Raw genomic sequence first — 18,189 nt, 5'->3', positions numbered from 1 at the left:
AAAAAAAAATCAGTAAGACTTGTTTAAATGGTATTCCATATTCAAACATTTGGGGGGCACTGTAAGAGGAAAGGCTAACAGCTACCCTGAGGTTACAAAGGCATTACCTTGATCTGCTTCCTGCCCGGCAGGGGCTCGGTGCTAATGATCTTCACAATTACTCCACTCACGAACTGGGGCCCCATTGTGTTAGCCTTGGCAGGAGGGGCAGAATCTTCACTGGTGGCTGGTCAATTTGAAAAGGGGGGGAAAAAAGAAAAAGAAAAAAGTTTTACATGTATTAGTTTGGCAAACTAAAGATGCTAGGAAAGCATATAAGCACCGTGATGTGCACAAGAAATGAAACAAGGGGCATCAAATATTGCTACTGCAGATCAAGGTGGTTTTTTTTTTTTTAATGTAGGATCAAGACTGTTCGCAAGGTAAAGTCAATGCGAGTAAAACAAAAAAAAGAAAGGAAAAAGAAAATAGCTCCAAGTGTCTTAGAGAAGTTTTTATAGCCTACAGCGTCTCCTTATAAGAATAGTTTATATTCTATTGATTACAGTTAATAGTTGAACCCTCAGTTCTAGAGTGATTAAAAATAAGCAGACAGGCATTGAAATGTCAGTACTGAAGTCAGTGAAGTACAGAGGAACCAGAGCAAAGAAGAGCAATTCTATCTATGAAAAATGTAGAAATTTAACTAAGAGGACATAATTACAAAGTTACTTTTAACCATAAAGGTGATAAAACCCAATCGCAAGCCATTTTTTGAATGCCTTCCTTCAAGAAATTGTTTTGTAAATCTCTGCAGGTATAGTTAAGCCTAAGCAAATCAGGCCCAAGTTACGTCACTGAAAAAAGCTGATTCTTGATTTACCTCTCTGAGGCTTTTACAATTACCTAAAAAAGATCCTTAAGCCTAAGAAGTGCTACTGGAATATGCTGAAATCACTTGTTTAGTCTTCTGACGCAATAGTCTTTACCGACGCAATTCCTTAGTCCAAAATCTACCTATATGAGGGAGGTTTGCTTTAAATAATCTTTGGCATTCAGAGAAAGCACCAGCATTATAGAAAATAAAAGGATTTTGCAGTGTTTCTGGAGGACCAGTGGCTTATGTTTGTGTACTAGAATCATGAAGAAAACAAGACAGAAAACATCACAAGCAGGATTACATTTGTCATTTTCAGACTGAGGCTTTTTCTGTGCACAAGATTCCGTTTCCATCTCTCCCACAGGCTCAGGTTTGATTTGAGACATTGTTTTCTTTAAGGAGGCCATACTGGCTTTTTGAAGGGCCAAGTATTCTTGCTTCAAATCCATCCATTCGGTCCTATAAGCGGCAACACAGGCAGAGGATGTCAGTTGTAGACAAGAAAATAAGGTTTAGAAACTCAACCATAACTTAAGACAAAACAGTCTGCAAATAGCTTAAGCTGAACTTGGTGAGCAGCGCAGACCATTAGAGATCTCCCTGCACTTAGGTTAAATTAAGCCTTGCCAATATTTGCATTTTTATTATTTTGCTTTAACTTTTACTATGCCAGGCAAGTTCTAACAACATCAACCTACCATTCAAATAGAGCGACTCCCAAATTTGTTTTACATATTCAGAAAACTTATAGAACAGCTCGGTAAACTGTTTTCTACTGGAACTACACAGAGCATAGGCACTAAATTCAGAGTTAATTCAGAGACGGTGAGCTCTGAATTCACTGAATTAGTTCAGTGAACCCGCTCCTCTGTTACTATATTAAGAATCAGTCATTTATTTTCTAGAAAAATCATTGATGGAAAATCAACAACTGGTTAAACTCACCAAAAACCTACCGAGATAAGAACATTCCTTACTATTCAAATGCATTTTGGTTAAAAAATACCACCACATGGAAGCAATTTATATATTTACATACATTTAACATGGAGATGTTTCTGCAAACAGCTAGAGCTTTGCTCCACAGAAACACAATGCCTATAGTGCCACTGTGAGAACGACTCATTGTTACCCTAATCTGTGCTATCAAACAAGCTGATAGAGGATTTTTAAAGAGGAGGATATCTTGTGGTAATGGTTTTAGCTGTTAACATTGACAACTGTATACTTCAAAAAAGCATCCAGACTCACCCAGGATCATACATTCTCAGCAGAGCAAAGACATTAAAATAACAAAAGACCCACGTAATGATTCTTGGAGATAAAAAGGCAACACCATTCCATAGCAAGGTATGGTATAAATACAAGCTCAAGGAGGTACTTCTTGTTAACTTGACTCGAAGGGAGAGAAGACCGTGGGGAACGAGGCAAGTATTTGCAATGCTTATGCTCTTTTAAAACTTTTTTTTACCCCCTTCGCTATAGTTAACTAAAATTTAAAACTCTTTCTCTGTATTTCATGCAGTCGTCTCGGGCTCGGTGGAAGAGGACAAGCATCATCGATAACTACTGGTTTTTGTGGACCCCTTTTACTTTAACATGGAGGTGCTTTCTGTGATTTTAAAAAAGTAAGTGCTTCCATGTTTTAGTAGAGGTGAATCCTGATCGCAATACTGAAATACCATCCAGGATTTTTTTTGTCTACACTTCAGTCGCAAGATTTTCAGATCCAGGAGAAGAAAAAGGAAGAATTTTGGCTGTACGCAGATGAAGGCATGCTTCTCCAACAAGAGCTAAAGGCATAAGTGTTATTGAACAAGAGAATTTTTCAGTGGCCTGTACGTTTAAAAACTTTGAAGCAATTTTTGAATTTTAAAGGACTCCCTTCGCTTTAACATGGAGGTACCTGCTGCCTAAAAAAAGTAAGTGCTTCCATGTTTCAGTGGCGGTGGATCCTAATGTACTTGAATGCATTTCTAGAAATTGGATACAGCTCAAAGAAGCCTACTTAGAGTAATAACATGTATGTTTTTTATTACTATTGCATTATCAGAACTCTGTATATACCATGCTTTTTTTTTAGTTACTGTTTGGTCTTTTCCACTTAAGGACCCCCACAACTTAAATGTGGATGTACTTGCTTTGTTCCTGAATAGTAAGTGCTTCCATGTTTTAGTGATGGCGAATCCTTTTTTTCTCTCAAAGCTTCCCTCTTGTCAGGAAATATATCGAAACAGATACCGGAACAAAAGACATATTTGCACTGCACCTGTGGCCTCTGTGTTAAACAGAAAGCACAATTTTGCACCATGGTATAGCACAAGATAGCAAGGACCCCCTCTACTTTAACATGGAGGTACTTGCTGGATGCCTAAAAAGTAAGTGCTTCCATGTTTTAGTTGTGGTGTCTCCTGAGAGCCCAACAGTTAGAAGCGTGAATATTTTTGTGTAACTTCTGGAATGGCATGACTATTAGCTACTGAGGAACCAGGTGTAAATTGGTGATTTGCAGTTACTGTAATATGCGGAACTATTTAGGCAGAACCCGAGTCAGACTTGAAAACTCTGGTATTTGAACCTTTTCAGCTACAGGCTAATACTGTTGCTAATATGCAACTCTGTTGTATAAAAATTGGAATTGCACTTTAGCAATGGTGATGGACTGTCAGACATACAGAGATTTAAGCAGTCTGAATTAAAATATTCCAAAGGTTGGAAACAGGGTGAAATCATTGTATATGAGGCTTTTAAGCAATAAAAATTCAATGCAAATAAATAAACTCATCATGCAAAACTTGTGAAAGTTTCCTCTAACTGACAAAATTCATACAACTACATACTCCAGGAAAACACTTTTAAGAACACAACGTTCCAAATGCCCGAGCTTTGGAGAAAGGCAAAAAGTTGGCTAGCTAAAAAAATAGCTACCATTAAGCTAAAAGGCCATCACTACTCCTTTTGCAGTTACAACTACAACAAAAAAGAAACTAAATGCAAATTGTACTGCCAAGAGAGACCCAGTGCAGGCTGAGATGAAACAGCAAAGTGTATATAAACAAACCTATGAATTTATTACATAAATTTGTGAACAAACAAGGAGGCTGAGCCCGCCCATCCTGTGCCTAATCCAGGACTGGACATAGTTCATAAATCAAATGGAACAAGCTGGGATTGTTAGCCTTGGTCACTGGGAGCAGCTTTCCTTTTCGGGTAAGAGTCCCGTCCCCTTTAAGACACCAGGTTTTTAAGAAGCCAGCCCACCACTACACCACCACCCAGTACTGCTGAGAAAAATTCCATTAGCTCAGTGAAACCATGGAAAATGGAACGCTCTCATGCCACAAAAAGGCTATGAAGCAACTAAACAATATAAAATACCTCCCCATCTTCCAGGTACCTTAAGTCACAGTTATGTTTCATAACCTACTTGGAGAGTACTCTGAGTGGAATGACTTCTTCACCCATTTTGTGTCTTTCTTTGTGTTTTTTCTTGTGTTTCCTTTTAGATTTTGAAAGGGATGTGTCTTTTTTATCTTTGTCATCTTCTGCAGAAATGTCTACATTAAAAAGTCCAAAAGAAAAATGTCTGATAGATGCATAAAGATACAGCTATTATATAATGCAGCCTGAACGAGTATTTCCATAAAATAGCATAGTATTACTTATTTTTATAAAGAATGGTTTAATGAACACTGGTTCTTGATTCCTTTCACAAAAATGACAGCCTACTACCTATTTCTAGTCCACTTTCTCAACTACCTGAGTTTAGCCCCTAATCATGGATTCTTGTCAACCCAAATGTGATTTAAATGAAGCTTTTAATCCCGTCTATTTTTTTTCTTATCTCATGTAAGAAACCGGGATCATCAACTTTTTCTTTTGTATTTTAATCTTATCTAGATTCTTGTACTGTCGCCATTTGCCTAGGCTGACTGTTTAATCCATACTTTACTTCAGTAAAGTTCTATTAACTTCTTTGTGAACTGTTTTTACTTCTGATGAGATTTACCTGCTTCGGTGTTGAAAGTTCTTTCCTATTCTCCATGAAACTTATCTCCTTGGAATGACTCATTACCAGGTTTAAATTTAACCGCAGGGAACACCACATATTCCTAAACTGACCTTGTTATGCCTCCACCGTATCAACCGTTTTTCACCCATTGACCCAAGCAGAACAACCTTTTACCAGTTAAGTTTTCAGTCTTTCAAAGACAGAAATTCAGTGTCTGAATCTTTCATCAGCACTTGAAAGGATTAAAGATTATTGAGTAAAACAAGTAATAAACCTACTAGCCTCCAAAAGTCAGTTCACTAATGCATTTGCATTGCACAGATTACACTTGTTACATGTCTTGTTGCTCACAAGCCACGTTCTTTGCAACCCCCCTTTCCTCACTTGCTTGTTACCCTCTAGCGTATCAAGATGCCATTTACTTAACTTCGGCCACTACAAATACGATTTCAATTGCAAAGAATGGGGTTTCTTTAACTCAAGCTTTTCTCCTTCTCTAGGCTTTTCCCTCATTACTAAGCCTACCATTTGTCATCTGAAAGAGATACATCTGCCATTTGATTTCATTCATGCATCTAAATCATGAAAATACTAAAAAGAGATACAACAAAATTTACCGTTGGAATCTTTCGGGGCTTCTGTTGTATTTTCTTTAACAGGACAAACTTCATCCTTTTGAACAGTTTTCTTGACTTTTGGAGTTGATGACTCACCATCTCCAGAGCTGGTTCTTTTTCTCTTCCCCGGCCTGCTTTCCCAAGGTACCTCTGAGCTTTCAGTTCTGTCCCATTTTCTTTTCTCTCTCTTTGAGGGCTGCCTGTGAGTCTCAGTTCCCTCCATTTCTGAACACTCCGATGAAGTCCTATGTCTTTTTGACTTGGGTACTTGCTCTGTTGTAGTGTTCGCGTTTGATTCCTTTGTCTCTACAGCTGCCTGTACATTGCTCTCTTTCTTGATTTTGGATTTCTTTTTTTTCTTCTTTTTCTTCTCTTCTGTATTAAAAATACAATATTTAAAACTGCCAATGATTAAAAACTAGATAAGATATCTGACCTAAGTAAACAATCACGATACTGCATGTCATGATAATCTGGGATGTTCAATGAAATGCCTGTCTCCGCCATCTCTAACTACAGGAGAGGTGCAATACATTGTCCCAAAGTTCTTCCTAGGCATTTTAAGCACAAGAGGAAAAAAAAAAAACAAGCCCACAGATAAGACTCAGTCTCACAAAGTGAGAAAGACCTCTGGGTCACAAAGGTGGTTTGACTACAGGATTCCTGAAGTACTCAGTCTCAAATTAAAAAGAAAGGAGCTAGACTTCTTTGCTTCTCCTTCACAAATGCACATTTTGTTATGTCATCCCTTACTTGTCTGTGAGAAGAGATACCTTCCTTGTCTTTGTTGTTTTGCCAAGAAAATAAAAGAATACTGCCGACTTGTATTCTGAGAATAAAAGGAAATACTCAGCCCAATGAATATACCACACTACTTATGTAATGAACAACTATTTGCCTACTAAATTAAAGAATCTCGACCCAACTATTTGCCTACTAAATTAAAGAATCTCAACTTGACCAATCTGGAAAAAAATCGTTTTATTTTCAATGCTGTCTACTTGCTTCAAAGTTATAATAGGCAGGATGCAGTATGAAGCAGTAGAGAGTATCTTAAGTGGGTTTAAAGCATGGTTTAAAAAGCATGGTTTTTCTTTGATTTCTTTTTTTTTCTGTTGTCCTAATAGTTACTGGTGCAACAAAGAATTAGTGATAACAGTGAGGAATATAACATGATTCATCATTATGCTTATGAAAAAGATGGGAAGATGTCTGAAGTCTGGGAAATTGTATCACGTCATCAGAAACGAGGAAAAAAGTTTCAGTGATCAAAGTTGCAACGTAATCCTGTGATGCTGATTTGTAAGTTAGAGTAGATTGTATTTTTTGGCAACATGCTCGACTGCATTCAGGATTCTCTTCTCAGCAGTATCCTCCAGGTTTTTAGCAGTAATTATGAATCATGTAAAGTGGAATTGGAAATATGCTGTAAAAGTTCATTCCGCTATAGACTGCTCTGCTCAAATAGCAAGAGTTCCAAAGAGGAAGAAGGGCAAAAATCCACTGTATTCATAGCTCTCTCACAGAAAGTTTCAGCAGAGAGAAGAATACTACAAGGTTTGCTCTGAAATGCATCAGCTGATCACAAGCTCATCTGAACGGCACTAACGTTCAAGTATAATTTTGCTCTTATGTCTGTATCTTTCCCTTCAACGCTAAATATTTTTAAAACAATCTGTGTCAAGTTTGTCTTTTGTTAATGCTAAATGCTTAGATAATGATTTATTGTGCAGACTGAAAGCTGCTCTGCCAGCCTAACCATGACTAATGGTGGTAGCTGGCAGCAGAGGAAAAAAGAAATTAAGTTCTTCATCAAGCAGGAAAACAAAAAGGCAGAGATTTACTATACTATATTTTAGTTTCACACTTTCACTCGTAAGCCTACATCGGCCAACAAACAGACAGCAACGTGCATTTTTATAAACTTTTAAGGAACATGAGATTAGATTGCAGTAACACAGCAGTTCAAAATTCTCTCTTCTGAAGTTGAGGCACAAACCAATTTGTTTCTTGATCCCAATAACTTAATAACACTTACCTACTACACTGCTGTTACTTGTATTCAGTGCAGGAACAGGCTTATTCTTTACTGTTTTGGGGAAAATCCCAGGTTTCCGTGGCGCTTCTTCTGGTGGATTATTCAAAAACTTAAAAAGAAAATTAAAATCCACAAACCATTACTAAAAATCGTATTTTCTTTTTTAAAGAATCTCCATCCACATTAAAACCAGCAGTCCTATATTCATTCAAGAAAGATGTAGCCCCTCGTGCCTCCACAGGTATACACTGTTCTTTCAGTACTTTCAGTGGTGTGGTGGTTTTTGTGGGTTTTCTGTTGTTGTTGTTGGGGTTTGCTTTTTAAGTGCACAGCTTGCTTGATTTCACATTATTAGTGTGGTATCTTTATGCATCTGATATTATGATTATTATGATATTAAAACATAAATGTTTTTGAACTTTCAAATCACATTTCAATACAGAAAATTAGGTATGATCATGCTCGTCTGATGAAATTTAATAGGCATTGTACTGTTACACAGAGATCTCTATTTCCGTAAAAGATGCCAAGAGCGGCCAACCAAGTTATTCCAAAAAATACCAACTGTGCTTCTGCTAAGTCTCCAGGTTATTAACAGAATTACACTTCTAAAGAATTGTGGAATTGATTGGAGGTCTGGGGGTAGGAGACAGGAACATAACTCCTAAGTTAAGTTTTTAAATTATGAAATTTTAGGAATTTCTGTAAGGTTCAGTAGGTGAACTAGTAAAGACTACACCACCCGTCTCACAAAGTGACAATCAGAAAGAACATTAACAGACCAGAGGCACCACTACTCACCTCAATAGCTTTCTCTGCTTGCTCCTTAGTTTCAAATTCAACGAAAGCAAATCCCTTTGGATCGCCACTAGTTTTATACCGGGGTATACTGACGTAAACTACATTACCACACTTCCCAAACACCCGCTCAATCCAACTGTGATTGACATTTTTGGGAAGCAGCTCCTAATTAAAAAAAAAAAAGGTATTTTCTCACTACAGTATTACTATTTATCAGATGGTTTACTACATCTTCTAATTAAAAAGTTGTCACAACAAAATATATTTAAATTTGATGTGACAACGTTGAGAAACTTTTTTTATTTCAGCAAGTATTCTCGTCGAAAGGTCATAGTATTCAGGTAGTAAAAACAGTGATCTGAAAATGGATCTCTAATCATTCATATACCTATAACAAATACATTAGATATTTAATTTAGATGTTTATCTTCTTCCTGTGACAGACACCAAGACCTCACCTGCAGCTGCATCTTTGCAACACGGAATATCTTTGTAAATTTAAGACCTTCCAGCAAACCTAGTTCTGCATTGTCTCAAACTATCCACTGCAAAGTACAAGGATTTTCATTTTTTTTATTGTTGGTAATCCAGGTATCACAGAAAGAATGCTTGTAGGTCAGTAAAGAGTCACTACGCAAACTGATAAATTCCTGCCCGTAGCTGACATTTTAAAGCTTAGCGGTGAGCACTTACGGCCTACTTGATCGGATGCAGCAGAAACTTTTAGCCAGCTTCTTGGATGATAAAACTGTCTGATTTTTATTTCTATAAACTCCTTAATACAGAAATACATTTTAGCAGCTTGCAGACATCACGTCTCAGTCCCTAAACATTTCCCTTCAGCAATCAAAGAGAAATCCTGTCACATATCAATTTCTAAATGGACCCAACTGAACACTTTAAAACTCTACTCTCCAATTCATGCCTAAACAACAATGGAGAGTCAGCAATACTTCATTTTTTTTCATGGCAAGTTACTGCACTAAAAGGTTTTCCTTGTAGGAAAACATTATTTATCACATTCAGGTAGAAAACTATTTTTGCATGAACTCTGCCTGCCTGAGAAAAACGTTTCATTATGGTTTGGTATAAAGTTGAAAAAACAGTTACTTGAAGCTTTAAAAATACCATGGGATGAGTACAAACTAATACTGTACGTCAAAGTGTAATTTATGTTAAAGCATATAAAAAAGTCACTAACCGTAAGTATTTCAGAATAATTAAATGAAAACTTGCCCTAAATTAAATGAGATTGTAAAAAATATAAAGTAATGAAGTTACTATTCCTTCAAGAAACATCTTTCAGTCTCAATTCTCAGGTCAGAAACCAAGCTTTGACTTCTTGCATAAATACAGAAAACATACTACTGCTGGAGACAATCCTTCACAGTGGAGGCTTTAACTGTAACCTTCGTTTTAATCCAACATAATCTTTCTTTCACCTACTCCAGAATGAAACAAAACTTACCAACACTTCTACTCCCCCCCATTGCTATATATCTGTCATCTAACATGGCTTAATATTTCCATAACCACAGTATGAAGAGCAGATACCTCACACACTAGTCTTTAAAAGGAAAAAAAAACACCCTTTTTGGTAGCAATAAAAGAAGATAACGGGTTGCTACATATTCTCTAAATAAGATCTCTATGAATTCAGTAACTTGCAAAACACACCAGTTACCTATTTTCGTCTTACAGAAAAGCTTAAAATTAAAAACCGTTTAGCTATGTATTTAAGTTACGTATAGTCTATGTAGCTCATGAAATTTAGCATATCTTTTCCAAAAATGACATAGACAAAGTATTTGAGAAGTTCTAAGCAGTCCCTGCAATCATGTTCGGGAAATACTATGATTGGCACCTTTTCTGGGCTTTTGTTAAAGAACATGATGATCAGAGTAATCCAGCTTCTCTTTATCTGGATGGGCTGGCATTTTAGGCACGAGTATTATGTCTCTTCATCACAGAAAGCTTGGTGCCTGCTTGAAATTACTAGTTCAGCTGCTAACAACTACAGCTATATACCTAAATTGACATTAGTCATGAAAAGCTTTCTTTAGAGATAAAGGGAACTCCACACTGGCTTCAATTCTATTTAAAAAAAATGCACAGGATTTTAAATAAGTGACAGTTCAACCATCAGATCCCTTTCCATGCTACCACTTCAGTGGATAAACAATACGGTAATAGCTGTTACACTCTGACACATCTGAAATATCGTGTTGAGATGCAGAGTTTTTCCAGCAGCACAAGCTATTTTCATTTAAATTAATGAATCATTTCAGTATCAAGGTAGCCACAGGATAGTGTGCTATTAGGAGGATTTTTTTTTTTTTATTTTTTTTTTTTTTTAAAACAAGCCCCCTAAACATAAGACTAGCTCATTTAGGTGCATTCTGCCTTTAAAAGAATGATGTTTGTGTGTTACAAAACCAAAGGCACTTCCAGTAACAGATTTTTTAAACAGATTGTACTTTATAAAGTACCCCCGATTATCTTGCCAACTCAGCCAGATCCTGTTTGATAAAACTAATAAGGTTATTATTCTAAAGCTTTGACTACATTAATGTAATTTGTAAATATCTCTTGGTATCAGTGTTGCTCCTCTAATGGCATTAACTAGAAAAGCTCAGTGAAAGCAGTAACAGCTAAATGAAAGTGCACCTTTTCTTACCAGCAGGTGAAGCAGCTCTTTGCTCAGCATTTAAAATGATTTAAGGTGCTACAAGATATCGGTGTAGCAAACTAATCCCCTTCTTGCCATGGCCACTGCCAGTGCTCACCTGCCTTCGCTTGATTTATTTCCCTTACGTACACTGCACGATCAACAGTAGCCAGCCACTCACCCAGTCCCTCCCTGTGTTAACAAGAATATTGACACACAGATACATTTCTGATACAAAAAAATATTTACTGCGTTAAACATGTACGTTAACCCCGCTCTATGGGCCTTAGCATTACAAGTTCAGTACATCTATAACGCATTTCCCTCCCTCACGCTGTCCTTTTCTTTTGGAGAAAACAAAAAGACAAACAAATTCTATTAGCTTTTATACTTTAGGTAAATGTTTCCTGTACTAAATCCATGATGTTCTCAAAGAAAATCTACCTTCTAATTCTGGTAAAACTACGTGGCTGCTTTATGTTGGTTTTGTTGCTCTTCATACAGTAAATAATACCATGCAATTAAGATTGTCGTAGACAACGCAGAGTAGGTTTTGCACTCTTAAAGAATTAACAGCAAGAAAGCTCGGAAGAGTCTCCACAGTTAGAAATAAAGCCCCCTGCCAGACACGAGGCATATACAAGTACAACCTTACCACATAGACTGTGCGACTATCCACATCCTTTGGTTGCTCACCCAGCGGTTGGCGTCTTCTGATTCTAGTTCCTTCTAAATCCAACTAAAAGTAACAAGGAATGAACAAGCATTTTCCATAAGATTATTGCCTACTTCAGTACCACTATCGTTATTACTCCAGCATCAGCAGAGTGAAATATTAAGTACCTCTACAACAGATGAACTTTTAACTGCTCGAGCTATCAATTTTCCATCAGTAGTCAATTTTTTCATTTTGTTGAAAGAAACAAGAAGCGATATGTCAACATCTAGGGATAAAAAAAAGGTAGAAATGATGAAATCAGGGTAATCTAGAAAGCATTAGTTACGTGTTCTAATCTGACATTAAGACTCCGCTAGTATTTTTGTAAAACAATCTGCAAGTCATAAGCGCAGTACGTAACCATGCTGCCAAGGATCTACAGAAAATTGTTACCGTCAAAATTAAAGTTTCAAGTAAACCTATATTTAATTTTCTTTTGTGCTAGCCTTTATCAAAGGAATTTTGTTCTCTTACCTCCCCACTGATAACTATTGTCTTGGAAAAGAAAGGAAGAAAACCCCCTTTCTGATGTAGTTTTACAATACAAAAACAATTTGCATTGAAAACATGCCTCTCCAAGTACTCAATTAAGTGTTTAACCCAGTCTTCCCAACACAAAAGAGCCCCTGCTTGCACTTCAGTTGCAATGAGTCACGCTGCTAAAACCTTGACAGAAAATTATGTAGCATTAGTCTTAATAAAAAAGACATCCAAGCTTTAATATCTCTAGAAAACGTAGGGTAAGGTTTTTTTCCTCTGAAGGCCCTTTTTTTAAAACTGGCTTGAAGTTCAACATAATTGAGGACTCCACCAAGTAGTTTGAAGGCTACTCTTTCCACACAATGGAACTGGACTAATGATTTGCACTTCAAATAAATATGGACTCCTTAAGAAAACAAAAAAGTAAACACTTCTGGAAACTGCTATTTTTTTGTTCTGATGAAAAAGGACCACCTCTTTTTACAGACATACCGCACTTCTAGTCCATCTGGCATAACACAGTTAATTGAACAATTATACTGATGGACTGTATTTACCACATATGTACTGCTTTTTAAAGCAAAAGCATACTAGTCACTGCAGCTAACGTGTAAATTCATTTCTTCAGAAGCTGGCAAATAGTTGCAGAACCAAGCTCAATTTCCTACTCTGAAGTCAAATCAACCATGTCAAAAATTGTCTAAAGGAAAGAGATCCACAGTAGCCCTACATGCAAATACACAACTTCTCACCTATCAAACTTGTGCAGAATACACAAAGTATCTATATGTAACCACAAATCCAAGTGACATTTTAATTTCTGCATATATCTACCCTACAAGTCAAGTCCTGTACCTCCAAGGGCAAAATTCGCCCCTTGTTTGTTTGCTTATTCTTAAAATTATACAAAGTTAAAAAAAGAAAATCAGGTCTCCCAAACAGTCATTTCTACCCTGGCAGATGCCTCCAGCTTATGGCTGGTAGGAAAGGAAAGGAAAAGAGAAACACTAAATACAATTTCTAAAAACTAGTACCAAGCTCTGCCTCCCGAGCTGCTAATGCAGCGTGAAACTACTGTCTTCCCCAGGAGGAGACATGCACCTCAAAATAACTTGTAACTGTCACCAGCAATACAGTGAAGAAGAAAGTTAAACACATCTGTGTCCTGAAATATACCGAATATACACTTACACCCATCTCTGGACTTTTCTATTTGTTCTCGGAGAAATCTATCTTTGTGGAGATTAACATCGCCAAACCAGAAATCCACTTGTTTCGCTATATCTGCCAGCACCTGTTTAACCCTTGACCTCTTCTTTTTCTCTCTCTCCTTTTTCTGTTCAGTGCTTTCTTCTTCCATGGCTTTGTCTCTTGCAGTTTCAGTCTCCATTCCTGTCATTCTGTCAACTGAAAGTTAAATATAACCTGTGAGAAAAATCAAAATATTCTTATTTCAAGGAATAAGCATTCTTGTTTTATCTTACATTAAAAACTTCATGCGTCCCCTGTGAGACTATGCACCATGCATTATATGTAGCGTAGAAAAAAACCAAAGCATACAGAAGATGAGGAAAATTAGGTCACACAATAATTGTGCGGTGAAGACTAAGCTGGAACTCATGTCTTGTGGCACCTAGTACTGCCCTTTAGCCACGGAGATTCACTGGAGGCAAGCTGGTACCAAACTGCAGGCTTTTCATTTAAAATTTGTACTATTGTGTTAATTCAGAATGCCTTGTGAACAGTCTGCCCTCCCCATTAGATTTCTAACAGCAGCTTTTGAATTTCAGCAGCAGTCATGGGATTCACAGTTCCAATTGCTTTTGCAAATTAAAAGTCAAGCAGCGCTATTAAATATATATATATGTGTGAATCCTTTAAAGCACTTGTGCAGGTCACAAAGTGTGTTTTAGTAACACGTAACTTCCCTGTTACCCAAAAAGCAAGCTACTTGCTAAGGAGAGCCTACAAAATCTAAATCTAAAAAGCAGACAATTTCCCTCCCAATAAACACATTTTCTTAGACTTGAATGGAAGTAATTTGTCCTCCACTCCCCATATCTCCCAGTACAAACCATTAGAAAGAACACACAAAAACCCCAGAGCACTATACTCTTCAGAAATTACCCTTTTATGTAGAAGGCAAAGGAGGAAAAAAACACTATACACTGCAGAAATTAATTAAGCAGGAAAAAAAAAACTGGATTATACAGAAGACTTCTGAAAAGGCTGGCCAACGGACCGTGCACAGCAGGCATATATTGTAAATCCAGCGGTTGCAAACAGGTTACACTGACACACGTAGAGCAGCTGAAGAGCTCGCTGCAAAAATTTATGGTATGACCTCCAAATGAGAAGCATCTATTAAACCTTATAAATAAATACAACGTAAAGATATGCTTAGATGCCTAGTTGATATTCATGGCAGGGTAATAGTAAAGTCTGTTTTTAAGAATTGTCTTTGTTATGTCAAAAATGCAAACCACTCACTCTCAATTGCCAAGGCCCTACCAAAGAGCAGTAATTCAAAATCTTCCAATCCTGCCTTTGAATATGTTCTAACACATTCTTACTTGCAAGTCCGCGTGGCAATCACTATGTGCTACGCTTAGAGAGCCATTTTTCCTTTCTTTGGTTAGGGCTCTTTCATCAACTGTCACTGATTTTAATGGCAAACCAAGTTCTGTCAGAACCTCAGGATCGGGGCCCTAGAAATTAGGGACTAACCAGAGGGAAGTGACTTGAGTGTACAGATTTACCTTGAAAAATGTAAAACCTTTTTAATGCACCAATTCATCTTTTTTGTTGACATTTCAATTCGCTGTAGCTAGTCAGTCCTCCTTGAAAACTGCCAGTCACCACAGTGCTTCATTTTACATGAGCAAAGCAATACTGCCAAAAGCAGACAGCTTTTTGAAAATGAAATTAACACAAAAATTAAAGTAATTAATGTAGCTATCACCATATGAAAGACTTCTCAGCTCTCTGCCAAGGCAACATAGAAGGAAACGTTGAGTACAGTCATCAGAGAGGAAGCCCACCTCTACAACAGGATGACAAAAATGGAAATGGTCTTCAAATTATTGTGCAAATCAGGCTTCCTTAGCCGGATATCAGTTTCTCTCCCTGCTGTGAGCTGACCACTCAAGATAGTGAAAGGTCAACAATTACCTTGACAAGATAAGCCAGGTGAAACTCCCAACTGAAGCAGAAGTGCAAGCTCCATTCAAGCCCTTCAGCAAGATATTTATATTAATAATCGGCAGAACAATATACTACTTAGCTAAGGGCTGTAGCGAGTTGCACCATTAAAGGTAAAGCATCTTTATGGAATACTTTTAGTGGCTGAACAGTATTAAATGACCACACTGACATACAACGAATGTGGCTTACGTCCAGCAAAGCTTTATTTTAAGAAGCCATCTACGCGTTTCATGCATTTTGAGTCACTCAGCCTTGGGACTTCCTTCCCAGGAGAGAGATTCTCATTCAAGCCTAAAGGAAAACAGCTGCACGACGTATTCTGGGCTTCCCCCCCACACCCCTCACTTGGCACTACTTGCTTTGGAAATGAAGCTTTGAGAAAATTACTTTGGCAGAGCCTGGAAATACAGAGTCAGAGCAAATGTCAGCTATGATTCTATAATTAGAATCTGTGTACAATCTTAAATTTAGTAGCGAAATACTCGACCTGAGACAACACTAGATTAAAACTCAGGATTTAAGAAAATACTGTTTATAAGTAAGCATGTCAATAACTCATAGCACTGGCTTTTTTTGTTGGTATTCTCTTCATTCGCAATTCCTCTTGCAAACCTCAACGCACCAATGAAAGCTGCAACACCAAGGTGTCTGTACACCTTGTACATACAAGTCTGTATCCTCTTGCAAACCTCAACGCACCAATGAAAGCTGCAACGCCAAGGTGTAAGACAGTCTGTATTTTTGACTCGTCAACTCTTACACTGCCAGCCTCACAACTGTTCTGATAAACAACTGAAATCCGAGGAAAGCAAAAGCAGGGTCAAAACTTCACTCTGCTAAAGCAAAACAGCTGCCATCTCTTAGCTTTCCTCAAATGAAATAAAACCACAGTGCCTCTATGTGTGAGAGTGAAACCAGGAAAAGGAGGGACAATTAAGCGGGGGGCGGGAACTCTAAGAAAGCAAAGATAATGTAAATCAAAATAATAAAGGGTCACACAAATCTATAGTACCTTATCTATACTTTTTAAAAGGCAAACATTAAACATGTTGGTGCTAACCTGTACACAGCCAAGTTCCAAACCCAACTTCTATTGTTATAAGGATCTAGAAAAACATAATCAAATTTAACTGTAGTCCAGGGTCTGGAAGAAACAGGGTTCCAGTTATAAAATATCCTTTATTTTTTTATATTAATCGTTGATGCAAATGCTTGCTTGCTTTGAGCATTTTAAATAGCAAAATGGGGCAAGGGGGGTGGGAGGAGGAGAAAAAAATAATTCAAAATACTTTTTATACTATGAAAATGTTTCCATATAGTTAGTGGCAACACTTCCTCTTCTGGACATTTACTCCAAAATAAATGCAAGTATTCAGCAAAACTGAAACTACTTTCAAAGATGCATTCTGCAACCCACCTTGGGCATTCTTACTCTTATATACACCCAGGCAGAGCTGCAGCAGTTTAAGTTCCTATCCTGCCTTGTAACTTCACTCTACGGAAAGCGAGCTAAGCAAGGACAGAAGTTAATACGTGGGGACCAGCACAATTTTCTTAACCTCAAAACAGAGAACATCCTGCTTTTCCCCCATTTTAAGCAATGAAACCAATACATCATTTTAAACCCACATTTAAGGCATTCAAGAGATGTCACAAACCAGGTGCGCTCACAAACAGAAAAGGCTTTGCTTCCACATGACAACAATGGGTGTTAAGGCTGTTTCCAGACACAGGCAGACCCCACTGTGTCAGTCCTGCCACGGTTACCCTCTCCTCCGTCATCACAAGAGGCGGAAAGTGGGTTTTCAATAAAACGCAGGCCCACAGCACAAGACTATGATTAGACGGATTCAGCTATAGGAACCAACAGTTCACCGACAGCAAAAGGGCAGCCCAGCTCTCTCATCTTACTCACTACACAGTCCTCCCTCAGAGAATCTCACCCTCCAGTAAGCCAGTTCAACACTGCGACCCTAGAAGTAAGTTGCTATTTTCTGGTCCTTCCCTGCTGGATGAGTGGGTTAAACCAACTCAGTAAGGAGCTGAACAAGCAGCAGAGCTGATGAAGGGAAGCAGCAGGAACAAACACGTGGGAGCAGGACAGAGGTGGGTACAAAAGCAAGACATTCTGCTGCCCTATCAGCAGCTGCACAGACTGGCCCAGAAGCACCGCACAACTGTAGGAGATCCTCATCTTCTTTACCCTTCAAAGAAAGGGGAAACACACAACGTGAAAGAGATTTTTCTAGCCCCGACTTAATCTTTGCCAGCGTAGCAACTGGCTAAATCCCGGTTCCCGAGAAGGCCGACCGCCGTACATTTGCCAGTTGCACAGGTACTGACCGCTGCAGGCTTCAGCACTGCTGCTGCGATTGCTTATAGATCTTGTATGCATAAAAAAAAAGTAAAGCAAGCCCAAAGTCAGCCACTCCCCATATCCCCCCCTCAACACGGGACCCTTTCCTCCAACACGAGGTGTCAGGTCTCGACCACGCGTGAAGGCACCCCAGCCAGCACCGCGACCTGTGCTTCACCTGAAGGCAAAGTCACCAGTCGGGCTCGAAGGGCTGTGGCGGCAGAGGCCCAGGAAGACGTTGAGGGATAGGGGCGGTTGGAAAGCCTCAGGAAGAGGCCACACGCATCGGGAGAAGCGGGCACCGGGAGGGAAGGACGCCCAGGAGCCGGGCACGGGGGGCAGAGGACCGCTGCAGGCGAGGCCAGAGCACGGTTAAGGGCGGACAAGCGGCGGTACCCGCGGGCGACACGCAGGGAGCGACGCTGCCCTGACAAGG

The 18,189-nt window shown here is 38.5% G+C and overlaps 1 protein-coding gene across 2 annotated transcripts in view; it reads right to left on the bottom strand.

Moving 5' to 3' along the window:
* Positions 1-18,025, bottom strand: part of LARP7 (La ribonucleoprotein domain family member 7) — a 28,821-nt gene extending 10,796 nt beyond the window's left edge. The window contains exons 1-10 of one of the 2 annotated variants that reach the window (XM_019472962.1): positions 17,932-18,025; positions 13,385-13,600; positions 11,839-11,939; positions 11,651-11,734; positions 8,328-8,492; positions 7,527-7,635; positions 5,489-5,863; positions 4,287-4,416; positions 1,161-1,318; positions 108-226 (exon numbers count right to left, since the gene is read on the bottom strand). In XM_019472962.1, the coding sequence (XP_019328507.1) occupies positions 108-226; positions 1,161-1,318; positions 4,287-4,416; positions 5,489-5,863; positions 7,527-7,635; positions 8,328-8,492; positions 11,651-11,734; positions 11,839-11,939; positions 13,385-13,592 (1,449 nt within the window). In that variant the 5' untranslated portion in view covers positions 13,593-13,600; positions 17,932-18,025. Of the gene's footprint in view, positions 1-107; positions 227-1,160; positions 1,319-4,286; positions 4,417-5,488; positions 5,864-7,526; positions 7,636-8,327; positions 8,493-11,650; positions 11,735-11,838; positions 11,940-13,384; positions 13,601-16,457; positions 16,487-17,931 lie in introns of those variants that run through there. The other variant, XM_009282619.2, reaches the window with a different exon arrangement.
* Between the last annotated feature and the right edge of the window lie 164 nt (positions 18,026-18,189).

The sequence above is a fragment of the Aptenodytes forsteri genome, unplaced genomic scaffold (assembly GCF_000699145.1).
Source record: "Aptenodytes forsteri isolate BGI_AS27 unplaced genomic scaffold, ASM69914v1 Scaffold326, whole genome shotgun sequence".
In the NCBI taxonomy this organism is placed as follows: domain Eukaryota; kingdom Metazoa; phylum Chordata; class Aves; order Sphenisciformes; family Spheniscidae; genus Aptenodytes; species Aptenodytes forsteri.
The sequence above is the reverse complement of the archived record's forward strand: the minus strand, read 5'-3'. Positions and strand labels throughout refer to the sequence as shown.